We start from the raw sequence: 22,768 nt of genomic DNA, 5'->3' as shown, positions 1-22,768 counted from the left end.
TCTCTCTCTGTCTCTCCCTCTCAAACTAGAGAGATTGGGAAGGATCATTTTAAGATGTGTTTTTTCCAAACACTAAATGGTCTCTTTGTGTCTTAAGTATTAGTAAATTTCCTCAACTTCAGCCACTTGCTTCCTTTACTTAGGGTGCTCCCTGCATATCCAAGTCCTGTTGGGAGGTATTAGATACAAATTGACAAGGCTTGCCATTGTTCCTGTTGTGTTTAAATGGTTTCATGCTAATGAGAAAAAGATTTGCTCATGAGATTCTTCCACCCAAATGGGTTCTGCCAAAACTAATCCATGGGCTTCCCTGAACTGGTCTCAGAGAGCTCCCAAGGAGTTCAATTAAAAGTGGGAAAGAAAATCTGAGACAAGATACATAGTACATAGAAAAAAACACCTCTCACATTTACGATTCAAACTCTAATCTATTAAGTCAATTAAGAAAGGGTTCCAGTTATTAGAAGTCACATGAGAAATACCTAGGGCTAATTAAATAAGTACACTGTTACTGATAGGTCTAAAGCTGATTAAAAGATTCCAAACATAACTGAGCATGCCAATAAAACTAAAAATAAACTTAATTCTGAGACAAAAACTCATTTTTTCAACTCCTAATTTTAAGTGTGTATTGGAGGAAATCTTAAAAATAATATGCAATTTCAACATTCATATGTGCTTTTAATTTTTTTTTCATTGATTTAAAATACTGTGAGAAATACCTCAGCGTAACCTGCCTAGTATTTTCATGCCTTAAGATCATTATAGAAAGAATGATTTTGAGAAACAAAACTGCAGGACATAGCAAGTTAATTCCAATTTAGTAAACTGCTATGAGAAACTTGGCTTGTGGGAATGAGCCAGAAGGATAAAGCTCTAAGGTAAGGAGAATTATAAAAATCCAGTGATCACAATTGGCTGGTTAGAATGATTGCTCTATTGTGTAATTCACAGAGCGGTGTTGTTTTTCTAGGAGTATATGTGTAAGTTTTTCTCAGAAAACAACACTGCTCTGTGAATTACACAAAACACTATGGTTTTAGTGTATGGAAGTTTTTGAAAAGTGTTTTGTGGGATTTTTGTAGGTGATGGAAAATATCACACAAATGCTTTGTCTGGCACCCAGAGTGTTTTTTCCTAGAGAACAGCACAAGTGATTTTCTTTTGTTCAGGGACCTGAAATATGGAACATTGTTTGAAGGCAGAAAAAAAAGAAAAGGAAACGGCTCATGCAAAGTTCTTGTCAGAATTCAGATACACTGTAAAATTTTTCTGTTATTCCATGATCAATGTATCTAATGTGCTTATGTGAAGATTCATGTACACATACAATGTGTGTGCACATGTGCGTTGGAGTAAAAGCTGGGGATCCTCTCATTCCTGGAGTGTGAAAACATTCTTCAAGTTTTCTCAATGCTGTATTTTAAAATGGTTCACTGCTTTAAGGGGTGAGCTAAAATAAAACAAGTTTTAACAGGTAACACTTAATACACTTATACCTCTAAAACATTTTGTGAACCTTCAACTTTTTCTTCCCATTAAAGTCTTCTTTAATTAATCAAAATGCCACTAGAAAACAAATAATATACTGTGGTGGTTATGTTTGTGTGTCAACTTGGCTGGGCCTGGTTGAGTGGCTGGGTAGCTGGTGGTAGTTATTCCCCATGAGGAGACTGACAATCAACTCCACGGTGGGATCTACCACAAGCAGTAATGTAGCTGCTTTGGGTATGTGGTCTGCTTCCCATATTTAAGAAGCAGCTTTGGGAATGGTCTCTAGCTTATGGCATTCTTGAATGCTGCATGTAGTCCTGCCATGCTCTGCTGACCGTGGGACTTACAATGGGCTTGAATTAATGGCCTGCTGTGTGGTTTGGTAACATCAGGACTGTGCCATTGTATCTGTCAACCTTGGGCTTGTTAGCCACAGCAGCCATCTAGCTGGCTGAGTGAAGAGATGCCTCTAGCTTCAGCGGGCTGGGAGCAAGAGGGAGAACTGAGGCCCAAGGTTGAGGGGCTTTCACCCAGCCCCTAGAGTCTGGCACTTTTGAACTTGGACTTAAAGTCTCCAAATGGTAAGAATAAACTCCTGTTTGTTAAGGCTATCCCATTTGTGGTATATTCTTGTCCGAGTGGCACTAGCCAACCAGAACAGAATATGGTACTGAGAGAGTGGGGTGCTGCTCTAACAGATACCTAAAATGTGGAAACAGGAGTGGAGTCCATCCTTGACCTGAGACTCTGACAGTGAGACCCGGGTATATGGCATGACAGACAGCAGGAGCAGAGCCAAGAGACTGGCAGAGAGATACCGGCAGAGAGACCAGCATGAAAGATGGCAGTAGCAGAGCCCAGAGACCAGCATTAAACAGCAACAGGCTTACCAGCCCACAGAGGAGAAAGCTGGGTGCCATTGGTAGATGGTTTTCTGGCGGAGTGGGTTGCCTTTGGGCATTAATTGGTGAAAAGACCAGCATAAAATGGAGTAGCAGGTTGGCTGGTCCACGGACAAGAAATCTAAGTGTCCTTTGGGCGGAAAGATTTCCAGCGGAGTGGGTTGCCCTCAGGCATTAATGGGCAGAAGCAGAGAGACTAAGGAAATGGGAAGCAGAGCTGCCTCAGCCTCAAGGGTAGGACCATGGTCTTTGGTGATGGAACCACCATAGGCCCTTCAGTTTCAAAGAGTTAGACCATCACCAACCTGGTTCTGTAGTGTGGGGCTGCTCGTTCATGTGGGCCAATGGGATGAAGCCATAGCTGCTGCCCAAGAGTGAGGGGGCAGGGATGCCATGCCCAAGAGGTAGAGGAACGGGGCCCACCAGGCCAAGGGGGTGAGGTCATCACTCAGGAACTAGTGGACTGGAGTCACCCAGTGGAGAAGACCTGTACAGATACCACACATTGAAGATCTGTACAGGTGCCAAGTTGACAAGGGATGGAACTGTGGTTATGTTTGTGTGTCAACTTGGCTGGGCCTGGTTGAGTGGCTGGGCAGCTGGTGGTAGTTATTCCCCATGATGAGGCTGACAATCAACTCCATGATGGGATCTATCACAAGCAGCTGAGTAGCTGTTTTGGGTATGTAGTCTGCTTTCCGTATATAAGAAGCAGCTATTGGAATGGTCTCTAGCTTATGGGATGCTTGAACCTTGAATGTGGCCATGTCATTGTTCAGCAGCCTGCTATGCTCTGCCAACCTTGGGACTTTCAGTAGTCTTGAATTATTGCCTGCTGTGTGATTTGGTAACATCGGGACTGTGCCATTGTATTTGTCAACCTTGGGTTTGTTAGCCTCAGCAGCCATCTAGCTGCCTGAGTGAAGAGATGCTTCTGGCTTCAGTGGGCTGGGAGCCAGAGGCAGAGCTGAAGCCCAAGGTTGAGGGGCTTCCACCCAGCCCCTAAAGCCTGGCACTTTCATTTGTGGTATATTCTTGTCAGAGCAGCACTAGGTAACCAGAACATATACTGACCATTTCTTTAAAATGTGGTGTTATTTTTCAACCTTCTTTAATTAATGAAATTAATTAACTCCTGTTTTCAACAAACAGTTATTTGGTGTCACTTATGCCAAGTACACAACTATATACTGGAAAATAAACATGATTTGTAGACTTGTGGAAGAGACAGGTATGTATATAAGTAATGACAAGTAAGGGCTACAGACCAAGTCTTGATTCTTTGCTGAGCCCCATTTGGCCAAATGATAACTTATTAATTCTTCAGTCTACAGCCTTACTAACGTGCTTAGCACATAACATGCCTTCCCGAGAGGAATACCTTCTCCAGAGGTCTGCTCAGTCAGTAGAACTTTCTGCTTTCTTCTGGGCACTGTGAGAACAAAATACACTCTCTCCTCACTTGTCAACATGGTTAGGTTCCAAAGACAAAATTGTTATGTGAAATCGGCATTATGCGAAGAATGAAAGATGACTATATCATATCACGGGAGCTCTGGTAGCATAGTGCGTAAGGCACTTGACTGCTAACCAGAAGGCTGGCGGTTCAAACCCATCAGCCACTCCTCAGAAGGAAGGTTGGGCAATCCTACTTCCATAGTGATACTGCCTCGGAAACCCAAGGAGGGGTCGCTATGAGTTGGGGCCGACTCGACGGCATATAACAACAAAAAATATCATATCACAAAATGGAGGATGACTATATCATTACATAACTGCCAAATTACATCATTACAAAAGTGTCAAACCACTGAGCGTCATGGCCCAGCTAAATTGACACAAAACCGATCACAGCCAGCGTTACTCTCGCCTCCCACCTCGGTGTTCATTATTGCCCAAATATGTCAGAGAGTAGATTTTTTACTGTTGTCATAAATGTGAAATGTCAGATAATGCAATATATGATAAGTGAGGAGAAGGTGTAAAGTTGTGATTCTGTGTTTGCCCTCAAGTTACCTGAAAACCAATTCATAGGATAAGGTATAAATGAAACAATACCAAAACATGCATAGAACATAAGTGAGAAAGGAATTCAGAGGCAGGAGAGATTTGTGTAGTTTGTTGTATTCCTAGGAAGTTTCATGGGAGCAGAAGCATTTGAGCAGGATGCTGGAAGGTTTATATGGATGTAGAGAAGACAGAAGGCATATGGGAGCAGTGGAGCTCGAGCAAGGTGGGGAGATGGGCATAAGCTGGGAAGATGAGGAGAACTTCCTGGTGAAACAGAGGGCTTATGTTTAGAATGAGGGAATTACGTTACGTAATTTGGGTGGCAGTATTGAAGATCAGCCTGAACACGTGGGAGTAGGAAAGTGACAGGATGGAAGCATGTTTTTAGATCAATTGATGTAGGGCTGCTGTGTATGGTCTAAAAAGAAAAGACAGGAATCACAGGGACAAGTTCATCTGTCCACTCGTTCAGTCACAATAATTATTGTCTACTCTACGCCAAGTATTATTTTAAGGTCTGGGGACACATCAGTGAATATGACAAGCAAAATTTCCTGCCCTCCCGAGCTAGGCCCTCATGATTCCCTGGACTATAGGCATAGTTATGGAAAGGCAAGGGAGGAGAGGGATAAAACCGCTGTCTAATGGTAGGCACAACAGGACTTCATGCTAGTATGGATATAAATGGTGACAGAAATCACTTTGTTTTCCAAGAAAAAGAACTCTCTTTAGGTTATTGCCCCTTCAACATTTCAATTGGGCTTGTTGCTAAGGGTTCCAAACCACGTATTCCACCTCTCTGCCAAAGAAGCAAGCACATACCTCTGGATGTGCCATTCATAGTACACTATTCCTCTTAGGACATTGTGATTCATCATTCAGGAATCTTCCCTAGATTTTTCTATGGAGCTGTTTAGAAAAGTCTTTCTTTTCCTTTCTTGAGTAAAAGTTTTGTGGTCATAGTTCTAGTCTTATAGACTAGCTAATCAAAAATGAGGTCTACCATCAGGGAGAGTTCTATGGGCACTTGAGTTCCTGGCCAGTTCCATCTTAGCCCTCACTATGTTTTGGTTACATGAATCAAGCTAGTTCCTCCTACTTAGGATTCAAAAGAGACTTGAATAATACAAGAGAAAAGAGCAAAAAAAACAAAAAAACAAAAACAAAAAAACAAAAACAAAAACCCTTAGCCATTTTTTGACAAAATTTAGAAGGAAAGCTGGATTTGGAAAGGAACAGAATGATTTTACTCTGAAATACTGATTTTATGTGACAGGGCATATGTATGGAAGTATTCAAAGATACCCATTTGAAAATTATTCTCATGGAATATAATAGCTAATAGTTATTGAGATCTTTCCATGTTATCTACATTAATTCATTTAATCCTTCCAATATCCCACTTTATAGTCAAGGAAACTGAGATACAGAGAGGTTCTAATAACTTTGCAAGGTGAACCAACTAATGAGAGTTGGAGCCCAGTCTTAAATCCAAGTAGTCTGATTTGAGAGGTCATCTTGAATTAAATAGAAGAAATAGTGATATGTAAACTAGACACTTTATGTTAAAATTTCCTGTGTGTGTATTGTGTATGTGTACATGCACACACATACACACGCACATGTTTATTAGGATATCCAAATGATATGTATTTTCTAAAAGATTCATAAATTGTTTTAAAATGGTTGCTTACTGGAGGCATAATCTTGCATTTATGCACAATTAAATAGTGTATCCAGGTATATGCAATATACATTGGACACTTATTGATTATCATCTCTAATGATAATGACCAAAGGACTTTAAATGTCAATGGATAGGAAATATTGCTAAATGGAATCTATCCCTGATTTTTGATCATTCTCTATGTTGTTTACTTGCTGATTCTTTGTTCTGCACCTGCAGCAAAATAAAACCTGTACCTATTTTCACATTTGCATAATTTAACATGTCTTGGAGTTGTGCCCAAATAGATTTTGCAATATATCAATTCTACAGAATAAAACCCACAACTGTGTACTTGTTACCTGTAGAGTGGGACATTTCTATTTGTCCCTGAATTGGTGGCTATGGTTCTTGCTGCAAAGAAGTGGTGTGAAGCACCCTACATTATAAATAGAAGTGCCATTAATTAGGTTTGGACACATTGGTCAGGTTGCGGAAGTGGATCTGCTCAACTCTCCAGTCCCTTTGAAGATTATACATAGGATAAGTTAGAGGCAGGAAGAAAAAAGGCATGTCTTTCCTAGACTACACTGAAGGAGGAAAAGGAAGTGGTTCCCCCGTCCTGTCCTTAACAATGGGTTGATCGTGTTTCAAGAGAATCAGTCTTAAAGATTGTGGCTGGCACTTCATTCCTAAGTTGGTGTCTACCAATGTGTATGTCTAACTTGTTGCTGTCACTGGGGAAGCTGAAGACTGCAGAAAAAGTTCTACACAGAGTCCTACATCAGCAGATGCTGAGAGCAGCCAATGATCAAGTCAGAATAGGACCAAGATGTTGACTAACCATGAACAACTGTCACTCCCTAAGAATAGCTCTGCATGCCCTATCCTCATTATACTCCTCCTTCTTTCAATTGTATTCCTGAGATTTAACAAACACTTTGATAGAAGTGCTTTCTACATGTTAGGCACTATTCTATATGATTTACAAATACTAACTCATTTAATGCACATAATAACCCTATGGTGTAGTTGCTATTATTTTCCTATTTTACAGATGGAGAAGTTAAGTCATAGCAAAATCAAGCAATTTGCTCAAAGTCACACAGCTAGGAAGTAGTAGAATCAGAATGAAACAGGCGAAGTTGCTTCTCTTAACCTCTAAGCATTGCCACCTCCACCACCACTAATCTCTCACCCATATGCTCACACATTGACACACCCTCTTAAGGCTGGGGTGTGAAGAAACCAAGACCATTCACCACTCAGAGACACTCAGAACACAAGCTGGCACTGGAGGAAAGGAAACAGAACTATTTCATACTTGCACCCTTTGAGTTCAGTGTATTCCATAACAAAGTTGCATATGAAAATAGCCATTGCCCCGATCACTCATTCCAGCTTCTCTTAGTCATACCTTGCTGAAATATAGAGATGATCCAGAAGAGATGACCCCACACCCTTGTTCTGGTTTTACAATTTCTCCCCCAATAACTTCCTGCCAGTCAGACTCCCAACCATTTTGGTTCTCAAAATCCGACATAATTGTGGAAGGGAGAGCGGCTTCAGGGTGGCATTCTGTGCCTTGGTATCCCTGGTCACACCTATGAGAGAGCAGGGCCACAAGAACAAGTCACAGCTCATCTGTGATGGCAAAGACCATCTGACCTACAACACTGCCCATGGCTCACCTTCATTCGGGTCTCATCATTCACACTAGATTTTTCTGTGAAATCTTCATCTGGTACGAATGAAAGACTATGTATGTTGGTTTGTTACACCATAAATAAATGAACAGAATCTTCTTAAAAGAAATAACACTATAAGGGCAGAATTTAGGCATCAATAGTAAAGAATAAAGATATGGATGTGTGTACGTGAGGACAGGGAGGGAGAGGATATGAGATTTTCTTGTAGCTTTAACAAGTCACTTGTAAATGTTTCTCTACTCAACCAGCTTGTAGCTCTGGCCACATTTTATGGCATCTCATTCTGATTAAGTTATTTCTCCTTTAGAGTCTTTAAGCATTCAAGTGTGTTCCTATGTCATCCTCATTAGTGATAATCACCATCTCCCCATGTATACAACCTTGAACTTCTGGAGAGTAGTGTAGGAGAACGTGCAGCAGCTGTTTTAACTAGTGCTTTAAGACTGTCTGGGGAAGGAAAGGGAAACAATAGCAAGGCTCTCTTAACTATCAAAGATGACTTTGGGGTTAATTAGTAAACTCTGAAATTTAAACCCAGGAGGCCTTGTCTTCAGGTTAGATATTGAGATTTAGAATATGTGGTTTGTATTTATTGAAATGTAACAATATCTTTTACACTTAAAATAAGGAAAGAAGAATTGTTTTCTTTTGGCTATTTTATTATTTATCGTTCCATTCATATAATTCTGTTGACAACTGCGATAGTAACCCTATAATCATCAGTCCTGAGAAGCAGGGACCAGATACACGTACCTGCATATCCCATGGTCACACCAGCCATGCCCACTGCACATGTTTGGGCACTGCTGCCCAATGTAAATGCTGTCCAACGCCCACTCGTCTTGGGCTGTATAATAGCTCTGACTCCAACGGAAGCGAGTGGCACTGGACCTAGAAACAAGGTAAAATAATAAAAAAATTTTTTTCAACTGATATAGGATGGTACATGTAGTCTCTAAGGTACAAACAAGATCTGTTCTTAACTGGGTCTTTAAGAATTTGTAGGAAAGTCAGAACAGATGCGTATGGTTCTTATTTAGCCTTACTTTAGTGTAAAAAAAAAAACGCTCTACGCCTTTTCAGTGGTTTAAAAGTTTCAAGTGCAGCAGATGAAGGTGATTGTGATGAAGAACTTGTTGTGGCTAGGGGTTGGTTCAATCATTTCAAAGGGCGGGCAAGTTTATATGCTATTAATGGGCAAGTGGGAGTTGTCCAAAAGTCTGATGTTTGTAACCCAGGGATTGCCCATATACACTAAGAATGTCAAAGTTCAAAATGTTTCAGTTAACAAATTTTCTGGAACTTTTACTTAGTCACCAATCATTTTTCTTTAGTTCGATTTGCACTAAATTACTGTGAACTTCAACAATTCTATCATGAAAGAAAGTGAAAAAGAAATCTGCCTATATTGTATACACCTCAATCTTAATTGATAAATTTTAAGGAAAGACAAAATATCAGAATATCAGATTTTTATCGCACAAAGATTTGATGCCAGGAAAGAAGAGAATCAGAAGTATTATTTTAAGGATAAAGATATTTGCTCATGTGAGCCTTTCACAAATGAAAATGTAAAGTGTTTAACGTAGAGTAGTACAAATTCTTACGATAAGTATACATCAGTGGAAATAAGAAGAAAGACTTTCAGCTGGCTCTCAACATACAACAGAAGCTTTTATTTGGAGGCACTGTTTTGGGGTTGAAGGGATATGTTACAATCCTATAAGTAAGAACATCTGGATGCTAAATTCGGCTTATTATTTCTGAAACATCAACTTGCTTAGGTTTTATGGACATGCTGATGTTAAGTCAAGCAAAAAGTTAAGCATCCCATTACCCATGGAGAAAGACTTGGGAACTTGGATCACCTAAATCATCTCTAAAGTCTGAAGAAAATGACTTTTTTTCATGAGTGTCTTAAAACAGAGAGTTGACTATATTCTTTTAAGATGGATTATAATCTGAGTCAAGTCTAGGGTCACAAGTGAGTAGACTGTGAAGTCTTTATTTTGAGAGTAATGTCAAAAAGGCTTCCATTCATTGGCTACCACATTTTTTTTCTTTTTTTTAATTCACAGCATATTTTTCACCTCTAGGAATTTTCAGGGATTTGTAATTAGTTCTTTTTTGGTCAAGGTGCAAAGAAAGAAAGACAGAAAAAAGATTTTCAGAATTAATGTGCCTGCTCAGTTCCACTGATTAAACCCTCCCCAAGCACACTATCTACATACACACTTGATCTTAACAGCCTTGAATGATCCGTTAAAGTCTACTGCATCCATTATCTACATATTAAGCACTTGGAAGGAAGGTTGGGCAATCCTACTTCCATAGTGATACTGCCTCGGAAACCCAAGGAGGGGTCGCTATGAGTCGGGGCCGACTCGACGGCAAACAACAACAACAACAACAACAAGTACATAACAGACTGTTTAAATCCAGACTAAGCCTTTATTGTTTATTTTATCAATGATCTGTGGCTAATAGGTTGCATTTTCATTCCTAGTACGATGATTCCAGGATTCACTGAGGTAGAGCCAGTAGACACAGGTTTGTTGCACAACAGTACTCCTAGTCTCCTAGTGATATGTGTGATGGGATGGATGTACCTCTTCTATGATAAGAGTTTACATTTGTAAGCAAACAGCCACCACAAGTTTCATAGTCCCATTAAGAAATGGAAGGAGCCCTGGTAGTGCTGTAGGTTAAGCGCTTACCTGCTTAGGCACTGTTTATCAGTTCGAACCCACCAACCATTTTGGAGGAAAAAGACATGGCAGACTGCTTCTGTAAAGATGATACAGCCTTGGAAACCTTATGGGGCAGTTCTACTCTGTCTTACAGGGTTGCTACGAGTCAGAATAAACTCTACAGCAATAGGTTATTGAGCAATGGTTCTTGGAAAAGCCTACTACAAAAGTGCATACATTATCTTAGATCATAGAGCCCTACAGAAAAAAAGAAAGAATCATGTCATGAGTGTCATAAAATGGAGAGTGGACTATATTCTTTTAAGACGGATTACAATCTGAGTCAAGTCAAGGGTCACAAGTGACTAGACTATGATGTCTTTAGGGAAAAGTTCTTCTCAACTATTTGCATAGAAACAGAATACAATAGGTGCTCAGTAAAAACTTGCTAAAAGAACGAGTCAATGAGTGGATGAAGAAGCCAGAGAAGTGTAACCTGCACCTGATTTCTGCAGGTAATGGGAAGAAGAACGTGCTAGGAGAATGTCCTTGACCCCAGGCCTCAGGCTCTGCAATTTAGCAGCTGTGTGACCCTCAGGGAGAAATGGGAACTTCTAGTTCCTCACTTCTCAAATAAAGTGCCTGGGCAAACTGATCTCTAAGGTCCCTTTCAGCTCTCAAATTTAGTGATTCCTCTAGCGGTGTGTAGTCCAAGGTGACTGTTTCTTTGTAGTTACACATTTAAACAAAACCTATGGCATCCATCATTTTGAAGTTTTGATACTTCTAACTTTAAAATGGGGCTCCCCCCCAGAAATCTGTTGTACATTTCCCAATTTATGTTTCTAAATAGTCACATGCAGACACATTCTAAATTCTTGTTCTAAGTAAATTAACACTTACATGTTTCTTATAAACTTTTGAAAAAGATATTTCCTTAAAACTTTTTAAATGGATTATTCAATTTAAAATTACAGTTTACATTTTAATGTACTGGACGGAAGGAAGGAAAAAGAGGTTGATAATTAGCTATACTTTTAGTGAGAAACAAGATTAGTCAAGTGAACAATGTGTAGCTGGTGACATTTGAGAACACAAGGTGTGCTCTCACTGATTTTCAGCTGCATCACTGCTAAATGTTGCCCTCAAGACATAATGAATTTGCCAATTCTCTTTCTCTGTCAGTTCTCTCTCTGTCTCTCTGTTTCTCTCTTAAAACTCTTTGGAAGAAAATCACACAGACTTTAGATTGAGTACTGCTCTGCGGTGTGGGTCATGAAATGGAGTTGACTTGTATTTAAAATACAAACTCTATGGACTCCCAAAGGCAACAAAACTTGACAGTCTTTTCTTTATTTGATTTTTCTCTCTATGTAAACTTCAAGAGGGAAATAAAGCAGCAGTGAGTCATCTCTTGATAGTTAGGTAACCTGAGGAATCAAGGTAAATGAAGGCAGACGAAATTGTATTTTCCACCTTCAGAGTTACTGTAATTACATTTACCCAATTATTCTGAAATTCATTCAGTCATTAGGTGTTGTTTTGTTTATGAAGTCATCAACTGACAGCTGTTTGGGTCTCATTAGGCCCTGTTCTTATGTAAATGTCTCTCATAAAAACGAAATTAATTTTCATTGAGTAACAAATGCTGAGTTCATATACAATATAATTTCTCTGAGCAGGTGCATACGTTCAATATTTCCATTCTAAGTTGTCTTATCTAGTGCACTTTCCAGAGGTAACAGATCTTTGATAACAAGGGAACACATTTGTTTGTATGCATTCAGTTTATAGTTGCATATGTTTGAATAAAAACAGAACATTAGAAAAGATTTTCCAAAAAGGAATAGTGCTCTTAAACTAAACTGCACTCTCTTTTCCCAATCCTTAAGAAAAAAATGTACCATTGCAAAAGTTTGAGACAAACATAATGGATAAAGTTACCAAGAATGCCAAGGAGAATAAATGTACTTTATCCTTATGGAAGAAATTTTAAGCATTATATATCGTAAAACAAAGACAATAAGTTGAACATATACCTAATTTTAAAATATAGCAATAATGTTTAGTTTATGTATTAGTCAGTAGCAGTGTTAAAATAAATATCCTACTGGGTTTGTCTGTTTTTTTAAAAATATATTCACTTTCTTTCCTGGCTTTAAAGGAAAGTGTGAAAAGCAGAATTAAAATTTTTAACTCACAAGTACTTACAAGGCATAGGAAAAAAAATAACCTAGTCAATTTTCTTCTGTTTGTAAAAAGATTGTTTATAGTAAAACTCTCTTTAGTTCATTATAACACAATGAATTAAAATTCAATGTAACTTAATAGTTAGTAAGTATATCTCCTATATGGGAAGCACTATGTTGAAGCTAAAGATTTTAAGGGTTAACATGTTTCCCCTTAAATCTAATTAACATTGATGACAACTGACAATCTGTGATTATATTAAAACTTCAACTTGGTTGTGGTATGTTTTGCACTAAGAAACAACACTACAACAATATATTTGATTCTAAAATAACTTGCAAAAGTTTTTTGACAAGGACAGTAAAGCATATAACTTAAACTACAATAAAGAACAATAGGAGTTAATAGTTTGGGGATGACAAGACATCTTTAAAATAAACTATCAATATTTATCTTACTATAATAATTTTGAAATGGTACATCACATGTTAATGACTACAAACTCAATGTTTGAATAATAAGCAAAATATATTCAATGGGGGAAATAATGGTAGAAAATCTCAGTAACTCTGCATATACTATGACCAGTATTTTAACTGTTCGATGTGTTGTTTTCCATTATCTTGATCATATATGCTAGGAATGTAATTAAAATTAAAGAAAAGTTCCCAGCAGTAGACATAAAAAGTAGGATGTTAGAGAAAGTAGCAACTTGTTCACAAGGCATTAATAGAGTATCTAGGAAATGACTCACAGTTGGATATAAAAAATCTGTGGAAATCAAATTTCAAATATTTTATCCCAACTGACAAAATGATTCACCCTTGAAAATAGCAAGGAGAAATTCTTACATAATGTAGTAATTCACTCTTGTACTTAAGGAGTTGTAAAAATAATTCTAGGTTGTTATCTACCTAACTGTTTTGGTAGAGTCTGTTATATAATCTCAGATTTATTTAATAATTTTCTCTTTTACAGAAAGGTTCCTAGAACGCAGGTACCACAGAAAAATAAAATTCTCTCTTTTATGATTCTCTTCTGCACAAATCACAGAATCTTAGAATTCCTGAACTGTGAAAGACCTCTAAGATGATCTACTTAAATGTTTTCATCATACTCATGAGGAGATAGGCTGGAAGAGGCTGTGAACTACCAAAATCATGTGGTGAGTTAACCATTCGTAGGGCTGTCCTGAGAGCCCAGGCCTAATTTCTAGTCGAAAGCGTTCTTGGTGAGCTCATCTTGCCCCAGAGCTTTAAATCCCATCCACAGCACCAGACTCAAGTCTCAAGTCCGTCTGTCTTCTTGGCATTTCTGCTCGGACAGACAATCATCTCCAACTTCACAGCACACAAATGAAACTCTAATTTCCTGCTGCCAGATCTACTACTCCCCAAATCCTCCCCATTTCAGTCAGTGGTGCCACCATCCAATGAGTGTCTCAAGACCAGAATTTAGAAATCATTTTTCAATCTTCCTTTTGCACACAGACCACATTTAATCCATCAATAAGTTCTCTGTGATTAAAAATATACTTCACAAATGATCATTTTTGTTATCTCCTCTGCTACAACCATATTCCAAGCCACCAACATCTATTGCCTAGACTATGGCATCAGCCTCCTGAGTGGTCTCCCTGTCCTCACTCTTTCCTCTAGAGTCCATTCTTCACACAGAGGGCAGAGTAATCAATCTAACACAAAACAAAGAAAAAAAATAAGATGCTTTTCTCTTTCACATTATCAAATGTTTAACTCTCTCCTTAGTTAACTAAGGCCTCTGTTTCCTGGAGGATGGTTTTACTATTATTATTACTAAAGAAATGCAAAGAAAGAAAAAAGAGTATACATTAAGTTTTGGCATAAAACTTAGGGCTTTACAGTAAGACAATAGCCTTGCAAACAAAACTGTCTTGAGATGGGATTTTTAAAATTCCTGTGTCACTCCCTTTTGTACGTTAAAATCTAGAGGAACTGAACCACTGACTTCTACCATAAAAAGAAGTTGGGCAAGGAAGAAGTTAGAAGCTAGGAAGGTACTGAAAACAAATTTCCATATTTTTTCATTAAGTCAAGTTTTCAAAAATCCTTGGTTATAAAAGAAAGATACAGGTCTTTAGATAAAAAATAAACATTTTGCCATTGTGTTTAACTCTTCTTCAAATTCAACTAGCAATAGAGACAGGGAAAATTAAAGTAACAGACATATCTAAAAACGTTCTCTCTCACCAAGTTTTCTGGGGAAGAAGTACCGTGACTCTCCTCCACTGCGTGAATTCAGTGGCATGGTAAATACTTGCTGAGGTAAATTCCTGACAACTTGGCATACCTGGAAGGCATTCCTAAAAGAGAGTCAGGTAAAAATCAAGCTCAGCTTCTATTTCCCCTAAAGCCAATACATTTACTCACCCAACATAAATGAAAAAGAAATCTGTCATAATTTTAACCACTTGCAATACAGAAGCAATCCATGATTTTTCCTTTTATGAAGCTAAAATATTTGGGAAAAATTGCAAATAAAATAAGTGTCTCCTAATCCTCACATGTAAAAACAGAAATGGATTAAGATTAATTTTTTAAACTGTTGTCCCAACATTGACATTTATTGAAATTATTCTATCACTATGGCATTTAGGAATTTACCAGTGTCAGATTACTGGCATGTATGTATGTGTATGTATATATATATATATATATATACATACACACACACACACATATATGTGTGTGTGTGTTTGTGAGCTCTGGTAGCGTAGTGCCTAAGGCACTTGACTGCTATCCAAAAGGCTGGGGGTTCAAACCCACCAGCCACTCCTCGGAAGGAAGGTTGGGCAATCTACTTCTATAGTGATACTGCCTTGGAAACCCAAGGAAGGGTCGCTATAAGTCGGGTCCAACTAGATGGCACATAACAACAACAATATATGTGTGTGTATACACACACACACACACACACATTTTATTCCAAGATATGAGTCTATGTTTTTCTCTTTGCTTTTCATTAAGAGAAAGCATATTCCTAATATGGTCTATTGCTATAGAGAAAGAAGGACATAGATGCATTTATTGAGGTAGAAAGTTAGAGAAAACAGTATTCAAAGCACCATCCTAGGGTATCCAGTCTTGAAGTTATTCCCATTTCTTTTTTATTTTCAATATCTTTTAGCATTATATAGAGAAGAATGTGGTATTGTAATGTATTCCTGACTTGGCTCATCCATTATTTCTAAGTTACAAATAGCACCATTTCTTTTCAACTAACTTTAAACTTTTAGAACAGTAATTTCTTTGCTTCTGATGTAAAAATGAAGATGTTGCCTATCATGAGTGTTAGAGAAAAATGACTTACTTCCTGGACAAGGTGCCAGGTAAGGCCATGGTTTGTTGAGTACTCCAGTTTCACCTGGTTATCCATATGTGGAGTGTATTTCTGGCCACATCCCATCACCAAACTGAACTGAATCATATAGGATGCACCTATCTGCATTGATTGTGTTTCCACGTAGCGCATACTTGAGGCAAGTTTAGAATCTCCTGTAAAACTGAAAGAGACACGGAGGTGGAAGTCAGAAAATTAAAAACAGCAACATAAAGGAAAAAAGTAAGGTTTTCACTTCATATATATACCAAAATTGTTGTTAGGTAGTATCAAGTTGGTTATGACTCATAGATACCCCATGTACAACAGACTGAATATTGCCTGGTCCTGCGCCATCCTCAGGAGCTCTGGTAGCATAGTGGCTAAGGCACTTGACTGCTAACCAGAAGGCTGGCAGTTCAAACCCACCAGCCACTCCTCAGAAGGACGACTGGGCAATCTACTTCCATAGAGATACTGCCTCGGAAACCCAAGGAGGGGTCGCTATGAGTCGGGGCCGACTGGATGGCACATAACAACAACAACAACAACAGCATCATCCTCCTCAAGCTGCTGCTAAGCTTGAGCCCACTGTTGCAGCCACTCTGTCAGTCCCTCTCGTTGGGGGTCTTCCCTTTGATTTTGTTTATTTCAGCCTTTATGAATTCTAGAATGGATTCAACTCAATCTAATAAATGAAATTTAAAACAATTTGCTTATTAAAAGAAGTTTTAGTTTTTTTTTTTTTTTTTTAGTATTTAGAATTGTCAGATGTGTCTGAAAATGAAAACTTACATAGTTTTCATAGTCATATATTGTTTATGAGTATAAACACTTCTGGGAATTTATCATAGTGAAAGTATCCTAAATTCAGAGACAATTTTATAAAATATGATGAACACTGCAGGATTACTTATAATAGTAATTGGCATCAATCTCAGTGTCAAGCTAGAGGGAAAACGGAATGCTTAAAATAAAATGGTATAGCCACTTGACAAAATATTATCTAAATTTTAATGTTTATGAAGATAATACGATGACATTACAACATATATGATAAAATAAGTTGAAACAGTGCATTGAGTGATACATTTAAGAAAAGACTTAAAGGAAATGTACCACAATGTTAGCAGTGGTTGTGTTTGTTAGTAGGAAATTAGACGATTTAAAGTTTTTCTTCGTCTATTTCTTTATTTTCCAAATAATGTTTAATGTTCATGCATAAGTATTGAAAAAAATCATCATGCAGATTTAGTAGTTGTGCATCCAGGAAATAAAATCCACATTTTACTGTGTCCCTAATGAGTACCATGTAATTGAAAACCATGTAATTGAAGGCAGGCACAATTTTTTTCTTTTCTAGAGAAAACTGCTCATGGAGTTTCAATCTATCTGAGATTCAAATATGGACACATTTCCACTGTAGCTACAGTGTAAATAGTCAAAGTATATCTGCAGGGTCAACCACACTCAGGCCTGCCTACCACAGTACTTGTTCCTGCTCTTCTGAAGCTGACCCTGTACCACTCTTCAACAGTAACTCATACTAGTCAGAGGGCTTGGCTGAAATAAACAAAGGAGATAATGTAATACTCTGAAATCTTAGAGATGTTAAATAGTTTTTCTTAAATATGCTTTGCTGAATCAGCAGGATAAAGAGTAACTCCTCTGATTTACTTGCAGAGATTAAGATGTTGTAGAGAGATGGAACATTGTTCATATAGAGCATCACCATAGACTTGACTCAAGGTTGGAAACTATAAGAAGTTTATCCCAACAATGAATAATTACTGTTTTCCTAACATTTTCTGAACTAAGGTTACATATTTGACCTCTGAATAGAAGAATAAACTATGAGTCTCAATATCTGCTCCAGCTGAATGTTCAGTAAAAGGAAAGTGAAAGTCATATTCAATATGGCTGTCTTACAAGTCCAGTTACAGGGATAGCAAATGCCATAACTTGTTTATTGTCATCAATAAAGATCAATAAACAAGATGTCAATCAATAAAGATGTCAACCATGTGTTGAGGATATGTTATGTCCTAAGACTGAGCTAAGCACAATACCCACATTATTTCTTTAGTTTCATCTTTACAATGATCCTATGAAGTTGGAATCAACCATATCAAACCCACTGCCATCAAGTCAATTCTGACTCATAGCGACTCCCATTGGGTTTCCAAGATGGTAAATCTTTATGGAAGTAGATTGCCCCATTTTCCTTCTGCAGAGCAGCTGGTGGGTCTGAACCAACAACTTTCTGGTTAGCAGTCAAATGCCTTAGGCATTGAACCACCAGAGCTCCTTTGGAGTTGGAATAATTATCTCTAATTAACAGATGAAGAAATGTAGCCAGTAAATGGTTGAAACTGAATGAGAAGTCAAAGCCTCTTAATTATTACACTAGCTCCATGTTTTCTATTACTCTAAGATAGGGTGGGGAGCTCTGGTAGCATAGTGCCTAAGGCACCTGACTGCTCACCAGAAGGCTGGCGGTTCAAACCCACCAGCCACTCCTCGGAAGGAAGGTTGGGCAATCCTACTTCCGTAGTGATACTGCCTCGGAAACCCAAGGAGGGGTCGCTATGAGTCAGGGCCGACTCCACGGCAAACAACAACAACAACAAGATAGGGTGGGGAGCTCTGGTAGCATAGTGGCTAAGGCACTTGACTGCTAACCGGAAGGCTGGCGGTTCAAACCCACCAGCCACTCCTCGGAAGGAAGATGGGGCAATCTACTTCCGTAGAGATACCGCCTCGGAAACCCAAGGAGGGGTCGCTAGGAGTGGGGTCTGAGTGGGGTCCGACTCAACGGCACATAACAACAAGATAGGGTGAGGAAAAGACTGCAATTTTTAATAATTTTCTAACAGTTAATTTAAAAATCATTAATTTTCAATTACTATCTGATGTTAAAGACATTGAAACATTATTGCTGTGTGTTAGGGTACACAAAATACAATCTAGGAAATATAAAGCTTTAGCACTTATTTTTTTTAAGCATGTGTATTTTAGCAATATTGGAATATAGAACAAAAATAGTAGTAAGCTGATAGGCTCAAATTTGTTTATATAGATTCCAGAGTCTTTTACGTAGGCAAAAATTCCCAAACTCTTCTCGTGAGAAATAAATTCTGCCTTTAGTTTCAAGGGTTCAGTGATCATTCTAGTAAATTGTTTGAGAAAGGTAATTAGAGGTTGCTGACTAGGCTTCTTTTCAATTATTTGCTTTAAATATATACCATGTCTTGTGGGCATCTAGAGAGAAAACTGGACAGTGCATGGTAGTGTGTTAGGGACCAAGAAAAAGACCCCCAAATGAACATGATTGCAAGACACATGTTCTAATTACAGGGAAGAGATGGCAAGGTCTCTCTCACTGTTAAATACTTAATTGGCAAAACATCAAAGTATTAAAAGTAGATGTTATTCTCCATTTTTTTTTTATCTCATTGGGATGTTTCATACTTTGCGTCACTGTGTCCTAGTAAACGTTTATCATTTTATACTCCTTATTCCTGAGGAGACTTCTGTGATTGTTTTAATGACCACCTGTTGTCCTTGAGCATGTAGAGGAATAAAACTTTAGCTCAGTAGAGAATAAGCTGACTGTGTGGATTCCAAGACTAATGATGTAATCATGTACAAACATATAAATAAAGGAGAACAAAGGCATCAGGGGTCACTCCCGTAGAACAAGTAGGGCGTCCGCCTGGCCCCCGTTCCTTTAAAAAATAATGAAGAAAATCATTAATCCTTTCGTGTTGCTTCATTTCATGACCTGTGAGGTTTTGTCGGACGTGGCACTAGTGCATGGGCTGAGTGGTCTGCAAGTGACACAGAGCCACTAAAGCATTCTCAGTTGTGTCATGGATAGCACCTCTTTGCTCCAGCACTTCTGAATTAATTTATTATTTTCACAATCAGCTCGTCAATTCCTTACATCTGAAATGGTTTCATGTCCTCATAATTCTGCACCAAAATGGAATGAAGTGATGTGTTTTGCAAATATTGTGTTTACCTAACTTTGTCATGATTGCAAATATAACCATAAAGCTGGCTGACAAGAGAAAACACCCAGACTTGAGAAGAGGTATGAGCTCTGTGAACTACTTTGGTGACAACAGCTTTTAAAGTTGCCAAGACATCAAGGAAGAAACAATGTGAAAATTACACAAAAGGACAAGTTAAGGAAGATAAACAAGGGCAGTTAATGACAAAATTCTTGCTTAACACTAATTATCTTTTTAATCGATAGAATAGGAACCCAGAATGTATTTGGTATTTCCTACTGTGGGCGGATACTAGGCTGATCCAACTGCCACCCACATCTCTTTTTCCTCCAGTTACCTTCCAGTGATTAGTCTAGGGGCGGTCATGTGTCTACCAATTAGTTCTCACCAATGAGATATAAGTGAAAGATGCTAGATGGACTTACTCACTAAGCTTTTAATAAAAGCTTTTTTTAAAAAAAGGACAGACTGTCTATCTTGTTCTTTTGTCTGTTGCTCCTACTATCTTCCTTCTTTCCTAGAGGTGCAGTAGCCATTGCAATGACAATGAAGGAAACAGCATAGGGATGGAGGCCTCTCTGCTGAAATGATGAAGCAGAAAGACAGGGGTCCTGGGTCCCTGATGGTCTTGGGTCTCTGATTCTCCTCTGTGTCTTTTCATTTCTACCTCCAAGAAGGCTAGTAGGCTCTCTATCATGATGCTGGCAGAGTGGCTAACACCATAATGTAACTTGAGTCTCCATGGTTCTATACTCAGTCCATACTCGGCTCCTTCACCTTCCCCTGCTTGGTTTAACCTCGTATTACTGCTGTAGATCTGTTTTCATGACCTGGTTGGAAGTCCCTATGCAGGAACTCATTCATCTCTGCATCCCCTAAAGCTCTCAGAACTGTGCTGTGCACCTCACTGAAGTACAATGTGTGGGTGCAAGATATCACGGTTTTCCAGCAGCTTGACTGTCTCATTTGACCCTTGATTCAAGGCCATTTCGGAGACCACTGGGGATCCTTAACAGTATGCTATGGACACGGAAAACAGAGAGGCTGAGTTGCTACCTAAAAAAGCAAAGGCAAGCTATAAACTAGAACTTCTGACTTCTACTTTGCTGTCTTTTCCACTCTCATCCTTCATCAAAGGCACTCAGAGAGTATTTGTTAAATAAACGTATGAATAAATGTGGTCTATCAAATGGGGAGAAGCCAGTTTTACAAAACTGTAGAACTTAATTGCTATGAAGAACACAAAGTTTGAAGTTATCTTCACTTAGAAATTCAATCTTTCTGTATTTCCTGAGAGCCTCTTTCCCATCTCCAGAGGCTCTTCTTTATGAAAAGGTAGATAAACAAAACCAAAGTTAAGTGGAAGAATCTCTGGCTACAAAGTTCCTTAAAAGCAAATTCATGTAAAACAGCCCAATCACCTAGGGAATGAACAATTTTTCACAACTCATTCCATCCCTTAAAGAACAGGCTAGTTACCCTGTCCATTTGGCTATAGTTTTAACACTAACGTGACATGAAAGAAGACAGTATATCAATATTTGTATTTTTTAGAAACCTAAGCAACATAGCATAATGCCTAAGGCATTGACTGCTAACCAGAAGACTGGCAGTTCAAACCCACCAGCCACTTCTCAGAAGGAAGGTTGGGCAATCTACTTCCATAGTGATACTGCCTCAGAAACCCAAGGAGGGGTTGCTATGAATCGGGTTCGACTTGACGGCACACAACAACAACAAGGAACATTCCATAATTTCCAGACAGACGAGCTACATGATGCTGTTTTTGGTTTGGGACCACTCAGAAATTTTATCAGTCTATAGAAGGAGATGTGACTGAATCTAAACCTCTGTGATATCTACCCATTTTGGTTTTGTTCTTGTAATTAACAAAGAAGTGTTTACTAGATTTGTCAAAAAATTACTGATACTGTGAGATTGAAGGTAGCATTTTAATTCACTTTCTATTTCTACTATCTGAGTTTTTAAGTAGGAGTAATCATGTTATTTAAGTGAATTATATAAATGTAATACTTGTTGGAAAAAACAATCTGACACTACAGAGCCCTTTTTTAAAAGAAGTAAAAATCTGCAATTCCACTACCTGAAGATGATACTTGTTAACATCTTGCCCTAAGTACTCCCAGTTTTTCCTTATGCTTACAGCCACAAATAACTCACATACACACTCACTTTTCCTTCTTATGAAATTATAGTAAATGTGCTCTTTTTTTAACTATTTCAGTGCCATATTTCCACGTCAAAAAAAAATATGATGAGACATCATCATTTTTAATGAATCCAGCCAATACCCACCCAATTATGGAAAATTTGGAGGCTGTTGCCATTTTTCACTATTATAAACATCACAGATCCTTATACATCTTTGTACATTTATCCAATTATTTCCTTAGGATAAATTTCTAGAGACAATTGCTTGGAGAAAGCAAATGAACATTTTACAAGTAGACAATTACTGCCAAGCTGTCCTCCAAAAACATAGTACCAAGTTACATTTATCAAGAACATTAACAATGACTGAGGTGCCAATTTTTACCACTTACTAATATTGGACAATGGCAATATTTTTAATCTTAGCCACTCTCATAGCTGTATTCTTTTTTTTTTATTATTATTTATTATTTTTTTTTTTATTTGGATTTGGGTGAAGATTTAAAATGCAAATTCACTTTCCATACAGCAGTTCACATATACTTTGTCTCATGTCATTGAC

The 22,768-nt window shown here is 38.1% G+C and overlaps 1 protein-coding gene across 1 annotated transcript in view; it reads right to left on the bottom strand.

The window, feature by feature from the left end:
• Positions 1-22,768, bottom strand: part of RELN (reelin) — a 710,657-nt gene that overhangs the window by 165,508 nt on the left and 522,381 nt on the right. The window contains exons 21-24 of the mRNA XM_007944540.1: positions 16,010-16,202; positions 14,890-15,002; positions 8,535-8,672; positions 7,490-7,676 (exon numbers count right to left, since the gene is read on the bottom strand). Coding sequence (XP_007942731.1) covers positions 7,490-7,676; positions 8,535-8,672; positions 14,890-15,002; positions 16,010-16,202 — 631 coding nt within the window. The remainder of the gene's footprint in view (positions 1-7,489; positions 7,677-8,534; positions 8,673-14,889; positions 15,003-16,009; positions 16,203-22,768) is intronic.

The sequence above is a fragment of the Orycteropus afer genome, unplaced genomic scaffold (assembly GCF_000298275.1).
Source record: "Orycteropus afer afer isolate SDZICR_OR568_19922 unplaced genomic scaffold, OryAfe1.0 scaffold00007, whole genome shotgun sequence".
Taxonomy (NCBI): domain Eukaryota; kingdom Metazoa; phylum Chordata; class Mammalia; order Tubulidentata; family Orycteropodidae; genus Orycteropus; species Orycteropus afer.
This window is presented reverse-complemented; position numbering and strand designations above follow the sequence as displayed.